This window comes from Lepidochelys kempii, chromosome 4 (genome assembly GCF_965140285.1).
Source record: "Lepidochelys kempii isolate rLepKem1 chromosome 4, rLepKem1.hap1, whole genome shotgun sequence".
NCBI lineage: Eukaryota > Metazoa > Chordata > Testudines > Cheloniidae > Lepidochelys > Lepidochelys kempii.
Genome location: NC_136383.1, coordinates 113,429,373 through 113,439,547, shown reverse-complemented (window position 1 = coordinate 113,439,547; position 10,175 = coordinate 113,429,373). Strand labels below are relative to the sequence as shown.

At 36.4% G+C, this 10,175-nt stretch overlaps 1 protein-coding gene across 4 annotated transcripts in view; it reads right to left on the bottom strand.

The window, feature by feature from the left end:
• Positions 1–2,590: 2,590 nt before the first annotated feature.
• The window catches only part of RAB28 (RAB28, member RAS oncogene family), an 89,976-nt gene continuing 82,391 nt past the window's right edge, over positions 2,591–10,175 (bottom strand). For 2 of the 4 annotated variants that reach the window (XM_073342489.2, XM_073342488.2), the window contains one exon: positions 2,591–3,637. In XM_073342489.2, coding sequence (XP_073198590.1) covers positions 3,545–3,637 — 93 coding nt within the window. In that variant the 3' untranslated portion in view covers positions 2,591–3,544. Of the gene's footprint in view, positions 3,638–4,990; positions 5,100–10,175 lie in introns of all 4 variants that reach the window. The other 2 variants (XM_073342487.2, XM_078852582.1) reach the window with 2 other exon arrangements.

Below are 10,175 nucleotides of genomic sequence, written 5' to 3'. Positions count from 1 at the left end.
AAGAGCAAAGCTCATTTGTAAGGATTAAAAAGTAGACAGGTAATGGAGCTAGATGGGGTTGCTAGGCTGGACAGAGGTAGGAGAATGTGGGAGTCAATACACAATAAAGACAAATATGAGGACGTTAAGAGGAGCAACATAAGGAAGGGAAGGGGACATGGAAAAACACAAGAGATGCACAGGGTAAGTAAATAATATACATGGACCCTAAGATGCATAAATAAGCACATTTTAGAAATATAAAAAAAGGATGTATGGAGAAAATAAAGACTAAAAAATATAAATGGAAGAGAAAACAGAATGAAGGAGAAAAAGATCAACAGGAAGAAAGTACAAAAAAAGAGGAGAGGGGCAGAAAGGAGGACTAAGAGACCCACAGAAAAATGCAGAACACAAATTACTATGGGAGAGCAGCTGTATCCAGCAGCAAAAGAACTTGTTCTATGAAAACACTAATGCTATGGTAAATGATTAAACAGATTTTTTTCTAAATGTAAAAAGTAAAGCATTTGGGTTTTTAATTAATAACTAACTTCTACATCCCTGGGCCAGGGAAGCTAATGATCCAACAAGTGCACCAAATTCGGTGATGAATCCTGGTCATGTGCCACCTGAGGCACGTTGCACATATGCTAAGAAGTAACTTGAACACAACTGGCAATGTCCCTTTCACTGGTGAAAAGGGCCGGTAAAGGTTTGCTTTGTTATTTTAATTGTTTGGCAGCAGGGCATGAGGGACAGGACAGAGAGAAAGAAAGGGAAAAGAGGAACAAGTGAGGAGAGGATTTTTTCCAGGTGCAGCAGTTAGAAGGGTTAATTTTTATTTTTTATCTAATTTATACAGAAGGGAGCAAGAATACTAAGAGTTATGCAAAGTGTATTACATAAAATTTGGAGGAAGGGGGAAGAAGAATTAACATTTATATATGTTTGCTAGTTAAATGCCATAAAACGGCTAGACATTTCTTTGTATTTATATGAGCAACTGGAGGTGAATTCAGTGTGGCCAGAAATTCACCCTTGTGCCCCTAACTAGACAAGAAAGGCCCAGTTTGGAGGTCATTATTGCTATTACAAGCCATGAAAATATTAAATGTATAGAAAAATAATCACCCTTTTATGACAAATCCAACTAAGTCAATAGGTGGCTGTACCAACTTCAGTGTCTTGTAAGGCCTAGTGCAGAAAAGTAGGAACCCTACTTTTCTCAGCATCCCATTAGATTTATAAGTACAGGGGGAGAAAAAGATTACTTACCACCAGAAATTGTAGTTCTCTGAGTGTGTTGCCCCTGCATATTAACAATCCCCATCCACCCTCACGTCTTCCTGGGAGTTCTAAGAACTCAAATTTAGTACAAGGGACTGAGCCAGTTGTGGCCACACAGCCCTTTTAATAAATGTGGCTAATGAATAATTGTTATTGCAACTGAGGAGGGTCATAGCGCACCCATTGTCCATTGCAGTTTCAAAACTTTCCAGAAAGCTTTGAAACCATTCAGAGAGGGGCATCCCAAAGGTGGGAATATGAAGAAGCCACTTTGAAATATTAATCCCACTTTACAGATAGGAAACAGCAGCACAAAATGATACATTAATTCAACAAACAAAACATCAAAAACTTGTCCAAATCCACACAGAATGTTTGTGGTAGACTGAATTAAACCCAGATCTCCTGGTTCCCAGTCTTGTGCTTCAGCCATATGCCCATTCTTCATCCTTCCTTAATTGAGCAGTGATATGTGATAAGTGATATGGAAACCCAGCAGTTAAGGGGTTAATAACTAGATAGACCATGATTTAAAACAAACCTAATATTTTTGTAAAAGAGGATAATTCAACAAAAGCTCCTTTCAGCATCCACATCATACTATGATGGTACAACCTCAAATGTACATTTGTTGGGGGAAACAGGACTGAGCTTCCCAACCTGCCCCTCTCCAGCCCAGAAAATAAACAATCTCTATTCAATTTGACCCGAAATAGAGCGTGCTTATGCTGAAAATCTGCCTGTTTGGTTGTGTACTCTTTAAGGCGGGGACTGGCCTCAGCTTGTTCCGGTGAAGTGCCTAGCACACTTGTGAGCACTCAGAAATAATAAATCACAGCCTTTTTAGTTTTCTACCATCCAGTTAAAACTACCATTCACACTGCATATTGATCAGTTTCAAAATAATACAGTGAGCCCCCCCAAAAAAGCCAAAACAACAGACACACCAGACACCACATTCATACCATTTGTAACTCTCTTTTGGAATCTCGTCTTTCACACACTGGTTGCAAAGCACTGGGATTGTCCACTCCCATTACTTGCCTCATTTCCTCTCCAATTACCTGCCCACCTCCTCTCTAATCATGTTCTCCCTGTGACAGTAAACAGGATTTCTACTGGCTTTTCCCACCTTTAGAAGGCTAAGACAGACTCCTCTCTGCTGAAACCAAGCAGTCTGTCTTAAATCTCACCTCCTTCTTGGGCTTCCCGTTCAGATGTACCCCAGAGTACACTATGTCGGAAAGAGACTCTCCAGAAATAAGTAATATTCAGTGGAGCAGAGAAGAAATTTGTTGGTCACAGAGAGGATAAGACTGAGTGACTTAACTTTTTATTTGTGGCTTTTACTCTGAACTGTATTGGCAAGAATTGCTGTTGAGATTGGGTCATAGGGAAAGAAACAAGTGCCAGGCCAAACCCAATCCAGCCCATCCTGCCAAGGTGCATAACATCCCTGGGGGGTTATGAATGAACTAAAAATGACTGATCCTAATTGATTCATCAACAGTTTCTAATGCGTGCTGAATACATCGCTCATCATAAACAGACCAAACTGCTGACTGAGGTTCATCCAAATTCATGAACACATACATGCACTGCATCAAACAAAAAAAAGGACATTGATATGGTACACTAATGTTCATTACTGGCATCTTGCAAGTAGCAATGGGGACAATTTGGGTCCTTTAAAAAAAAAAAGTATGTTCTTATTGTAGCTTTATTTCAAGGACTGTTCCTCATTAGATACAGTTTATACATTTTTGCACTATATAACAATGGAGTATCTTCCAAATTATTCCTACAGAAAATATATTACTGGTTCAAATGATAATATGACAATAGCTTCTCCAAGTTACATTTTGCTGAGTGTCAGTTTAGATCACAGGAAAAAAAAGACAAAATGCCTTTGCAAAATACCTTACAGCAGTAATGCCTTTAAAACTATTTTGAATACAGGAATTCTAATCCAATTTTACCTCAACATCAGTCAGAAAGATAGTAGGGCATATGTATACACAGTTACACTGCTTTATGGGAATATAATTCAGAAAAATATATATCTTAATTTTTCAAAGTGTGTGGTCCACTGTTTGAATCTAGGCCAATAAAACAAGATGCCTGCTGCTTTTCAACACACAATGGCGTAGCAAGTTTTCGAAACCTCTAACTGCACTACAGTGATGGTCACTGTTCAAACAAAGTTCCTGGCAACCTCTAGGCCTGTTCAAGGGAAGAAAGGCTGCCAACGGTATCAATACAAAGAAAAATATGTTCACTGAATTGCACACATTGAGCTTCTAGGAGGGTTAACAGTTCTTGCCACAGGCTCTTGACTGTAGTTTACAATATCTGCCTTCACCACCCTCTGTCATAAAAGAAAACACAGCGATTATCAAGATATCAGAAGCAGACATTGTTCAAAGTGCTACTAAAAACATTTAATACGGCAATTATTTTAATGAACCCTAGAACACAGATGTGTTACTATGAAATATGTTTGTGCTAATAAAGAATCAGTACGAACAGACATACACTGTAGTATTCTTTTTCTGGAAATTATGCGGTAAGACTTGTCTAGGTGTTCATTCTCATTCTAAATATTGATTCTTGGCACTAGATGGAAAAAGAGTGCCTTGGTTACTAAGTTTTCATGACAATTTTGTAAGGCTGATGTACGTATTAACATAACTCACTTTAAAATCATTAAACAGTATTTTCTTTAATGAGACAAGCTTTTTGTATTAAGTGTTGATGGTAGATAATAAAACAGTATCTGTTTAATAAGAATACTGTATGTGGTATTTTTAATAACAGTCTATTGTTTAACTGGAAATTTGGTATATATTGTTAGAATGAAATGGAAATTTTTCACTCTTTCTGCCCGCATAGGAAATTAAAAACCAAAACAAGATTCTGAGTTAACAAAATGACATTTCAGCAAAGTTGTAATAGGCAGAAAATTTAAGGAGCAAAACAAATATAAAAGCTAGGTATCTCCCATATTATGTACTCCACACATCTATTAGTGAATCTATTCATTAAGAACTTAATAAACTTTTGATGGGGGTTCTTTGGTGCATTCTGTATGTTGCGCAACCCTTGTACTTTACAAAGAATTTCTATGCGGATCTCATTCTGTATTTGTATATTAAAGATTCAAACCACAAGAGCATTTTATCCAAGATTATATCTGTACAAAATCAGTTTCAGTCTGCTATCAACATGTTTGCCATTAGTAATAACTTCTACCAAACCACTAATGAACTACCTAAAACTTTAACTTTTGAACTTCATCCCATTTTAACTGGCCCATAAGATACATTTTTGGATTACTATTGGTGACATGTAACCAGTTAGGACATAAACATGAAATCAGCGTACCCAGTTTTCAAATCTGGACAACAAATCTAGAGGACCCAATTCCACGTGTAGTGCTCAAATAAGGAATCTGGTGTCCATTTTGAATTGCTGTGCGTCAAATTGAGTACGCAGCTTTGAAAATTGTCCCAAAAATATTAATACATGATATTATTACAGAGCTGCGAGGAATTAATCAGTATTTGAAATTTAATTTAATCTGTGTAAATGTTGTGAAGAGATATACAACATTGCTTCACTATTAATAGATATACAGCACAGAACATTTCAGAGTGGTATTCATTGTCATACTTACTACTTCATGGAAAAGCAAAGTAATAAAAACAACATTGATTTTTACCATGATACCTGAACTATTGCACTGAACAGATTTTACTCTGACAGTTGGCAGTGCTGTAGTGTTGGTTATCTTCTTCGGGATACTTCACTAGTTCTGCCCTGACAACATGCTGTCAACCACATGTCAATATAATGGGCAAATAGCAAGGAAGAGAATGAAAAACAAAAAAGAAAATGGAGAGACAGATCAATAGCTGAAAAGAAGGAATGAATGACACAAATGACAGCACAAAAGCAAAAACAATTAACCGAAACAAAAATGCATTTCTTTCCAGGCCCCGTGCTGAATAAGAGACAGATATGCCTAGCAGAAAGTTTTATAGCGGGAGTTGGAGTAGCTTCTCAGATTCATCATCAATCATGCCCTCTCCCACAACCAACACAAAATAATCAGTTTAAGCAACCAATAAAAATGTTTTGCAGCTCAGACATGAAAAGGGATTTGAAAAAAAAAAGGGGGGGGGAGGGGGTAAGAGGACAGATTCTTTGCCTCTAATCAATGTAAATGCTACATAGATCCACTTCTATTCACAATTATATTAAAGATATGCATGCATCATTCCCACTTCAGAATTGTAGTGCAATTCCAAAATGATAAACATAAAACCTCATATCCAAATGCTTTCAGTTAGTACATGTTTTACTTGCCAACTGTTCTTAATCACTTGCAAGTTTTGCTGAAGCAATCCTTCAGTGAAGTGACTGGGACATACAACTTGCAAAAGGAAAAGTAGAGGGGATGTGCGCATCTGCATTTTATGGTTGAATTCTAATGACTCCAAATGAAGATTTCACTCAGGCTTAATAAAAAAAATTCCTTCAATGCTCTTTGCCAAATATTTGCTTTTAGTAAAAACAATCAATCATCTGTCCAAACCTCTCTTAACCTTTATAAAAAACTTAATTGAAAAGTCTTCAGAATAAAAAATATTTATGCTTACAGGAGAAAAATACAAAGACACAAATCAAACAGTAATGCAAAATAGCAGGGGGAACCTACGACAGCAACTATATGGACTGAGTCTACTGGTTTAATATTTCAATTCTTACATAATTAAAATATATATGTTTGTTACAAGTGAAGCACAAATGGGGGGAAACAATTTTATATTTCTAAAGGAAACATCAATTAATATGGACATGAATATATAAACATTGTTTGCTGAAGATAACCTCTGTAAATAAAGCATATATGTAAAACAAGCAATAGTAATTGAACTAGACGGTAGAGTGTTTAGATTTATTAACTGCTGAAGTACTCTGCTTAAGTTTTAATTGATCAACTTCATATCTTATCGGGTGGACAAGAGTCATGATTTACTAGACTTCTGGCCTGATGTTATCAAGGGAAGGGTTGCCTAATCCCGTGTAAGGCGCTAGTAGGGGGTTCAGCATTAAACAGTGTTATCTGACCTTGCAGGACCTAATTTCTTCATACCAAGTTCTACGCTAGACTGAAGAAAAAGGGTCCTTGCAATCAGTAAGCAATTAATTGTTCCCCCCCAATGTTGGTTTAAATCCCATCATGTAAACATAGCTAGGTTAGTGACCCGTGTTTAAGTCACTTTGTGGCAGGAGACTGACTAACATAAATGACTTGGATTTTCTAAAGGAATTTCAGCTAAATAAGAAGAGAAGAAACAGCATGCAACACTTTTTCCTGCTAGCTTCCTACCCATTACACACACATTATGCGTTTTGGGACATCTCTATATTAGATTGGAAGTATTAGCCAAGGCTCCAGTTTCTATCAACAATCAGATCCACAAGTTTGTTTGGCGCAGGTGCTCAGAATTCCAGACCTTGCTTAATGCCAAACACTGTATTATAGTGGCCCGGCACACTAGCACGATCACGTTAAATGGGCATTTAGTTAAAGAGAAAAACCTTCTATATCACTTAGAAAAATGTTAATTCTTGCCAATGCCCAGAAACAAAGTTGTACCTCATGCAGTTTCTATACTATGACTGGAAGTAAAAAATATTGAAAGAAAAACATTTAATCAGTAAAGGAGCCATTTCCTTAAGTTTCAACAGCCCCTTGTGTTTTAAAAGAGTTAGGAATTTGAGGGCTGAAAATAAGATGTAATGTGTAAATTTTTTGTTTTGGAATTCTTTGACTTTGAAAACATGCTCCAAGTTCCAGTCTTATCTACTTTTGTTTTATCTGGCCTTTGACTGACTATGGGTTTGATTAGGAGGCACCATATTCTAAAAGACTGTCTTGTACCAGGTAAAGTCAACAAAGGTTTTGCTGTTGACTTTAATGGGACCAAGAGCTCCCTCCATCATGGCACAAGTGTTTTATATGTCTAACCCAAGCCTTCAAAACTTGTGTGTCAAGCCCTGCAAAATCATGATATTGGCTTAGAAACTATGATTTAAAAAAAAACAACAATACATTTGGAGTTGCTTTTATTTACCTTCTGGATGCACTTGAGTCACATTTTGAAGTTTTTTTCCATAATCGTAAGGGTAAGAAACTTTTTTTTTTAATGAAAGCTGAGATTCTCGTGCATAAAATCATGGAAGTCAGCAATGTTATTTTTGTAAAGTGTACACTTAGAGTGTTAAGCAATCAGACAACTTTTCAGACCTCGTGATTCTGTTTTGGTGTGTGTTCCTCAGACACACAGATTCTTCACTTTTGGTGGTTGTCTGAGTTCAATGTTGGGCTCGATATATGCAGTTACAACAAAAAGTGGATCTATTACATTTAAAAAATAATCTCCATTTCTGTGAGAGTTAGAAGGATAGTAAAGCAGCAGTTCCACTCTATTGCTTTTTTAGCAATGTACCTAAGTAGGTATTCCACTCAATGGACTAATTCCAAAGCTATCGTTGCAGTATTTAAAACAATGCACATTTTTAAAAATAGAACCCAGTTCTGATCTTTGTTTAAAAATTCAAATAATTGTATTATCTGTGTTGCTATAAAGGCAACCTAACTTTCACCAGATGCTCCTTGAATCTGAGTGCTTCAGAAACTTTAATGAATATATTCTCACAATGCTTTTGTGAAATACGGACGTTTCATACTCATTTTACAGATGGAGATATGACATACAGGAGATTCAGGGACTTGCCCAAGGTCACACAGGAAATCTGTGGTAGAGCACGAAAAGAACCTCTAGCTACTGAATCCCATTCCAGTGCTTTAGCATCCAGATCATCCTTCCTCCCTGGCAAGAGCCCAATTCCATGCTTCTAGAAAATATGAAGCCACGTACTACCCCATAAGAGCTTTCCAGTACAGGGACTAGGAAATCTACAATTTTCCTCTTACGAAATTTTCTTCCAATTCTTTTGAGAACACAAGGTTAAGACTTGTCCCTTCCCCATTCCAATCCTGTGTAGCGACCAGAGCATTTTGTCTCCTAGACCCACAGATTTCAAGATACCAGTGGGAGGCACTAGCCTCAACACAGCTCCCCAGGCTCCTCCCTTACTTTCTCCATGGGCCCCACTGATGCTCATCTAAGAAAACAAACATCAATGGGAGTTATATTATTAGCAGGAATTTCTGTTGACCCAATATAGGTGGAAGCCTTGCCAGGCCCAGCAAGTGCTCTAGAGCTTTTACCCCCTCAACTCCTCTCCCCAAGTCAGAACACCACAGAGTTTGTAGTGTCTTGAAATCATGGGACAATACAGTGGAGCTGCTGCTCTATCTACTTCAGGGCTTTGCCTCCTCTCTACCTTGGGTTCATACTGGAAGGTAGTATGTGGACCATGGTCAATGTTTAACTTATAGTTAGGAGCCTCATGTAGGCTGTTACTTCTGCCATTTACCTCATTCTGCCTGACCAATCCAAGACTGACTGCTGAGCCATTTATTTTTCTAATATAATAGATAAGAAAAGTAGCTGAAATTTATATTACAAACCATCTTTGGCTGAAACTATAAGTTCCAATAAATTGGCCAGAAGAATTACGAACCATAAATATAATACTGAGGTGGGGAAAGGCCTTACGGTTGATATAGGTCCAATATAGCAAACTATGCATTCTTGGTTTTGCATTACGTACAGATCTTTAGAATATCTGATGCGCTTATTTTAGAAATCTACAAAACTTGATATAATATTTGGCTCATTTCTCATATCCTCTTTTTAATTTGCAGTACTTTACCATCTATTTCCTAGTTCTATGCAAAGTGAATTCACACCTAGACTATCAAAAAAGCATGAATATATTGCTGCTTTTGGCACTGCTGTGTGCAGATCTGAGATAAGAACGGTGTTTCAATGTTGTACAGTTAAAGAACAACTGATTTCCAATTTAATGAATTTATACATAAATCATTATGCAACTAAGAAAAGCAAATAGCAGGCACCTTTCTTTCTCTCTCACTCTCTCGTGCTACATATTATATATAAAGACAAAAGGACATTGTTCTGATCTTTTTTATTTTTGTGTAGCATACAAACAAAAGTTTTTCATAGCTGTTTTGCTTTACTTGTTAGGTGTGTACTGCACAATATATTTTGGTCTTCTATTGTTAAAATAATTCTAGCTATATATTTCAACACAGATTGTAAATATTGCCTTGGGGAAAGACTTATTTTCTTATTATATGATTTGAAAATAGATGTATTGTATATTTAAGCAAACTAGAGAGCAGGCTGTCCATAAAAGGGTAAAATTTTAATAAACATATTTTACTGAATTTTTTTGACTTTTTTAAATAACTACTAAGTCAACAGTGGCCAAAATGCAGCCCCTTGAACTGCCAGAAGAGATTGCTTTGAGTATAATAAGTAAATTAAAAATATATGTATTATAATCTCATAACATCATGATACAATAAAAGTTAGATTCTGTATTTTAATCCTTATTTTCAGGGGTTTATGAAACTTGTGTGTGTAAAATCCTTTTGGGTTGGATGTTTGTGCGCACAGTCAACCTGAAAGGGAAATTATTTTTAAAAAAATGGAATTTAGAAAAAATAGGAATGTTTTTAATGAGAGGATTGACATTCTTTTTGAAGTTTTTCTCCTAAACAGTTTTCTTTCATTAATGTGAACTAACTGCTTTTCCTATTCTGGGGACAAAAAAATTGAGAAAAATATATTTTTCTCAATTAATACTATTATACATGTGACAAACACTGAATGACACAAAATGATCATCATATTTTTCAAATACAGTCATAGTCCAAAAGGGGCCTGCAGCAGCTGAACTAT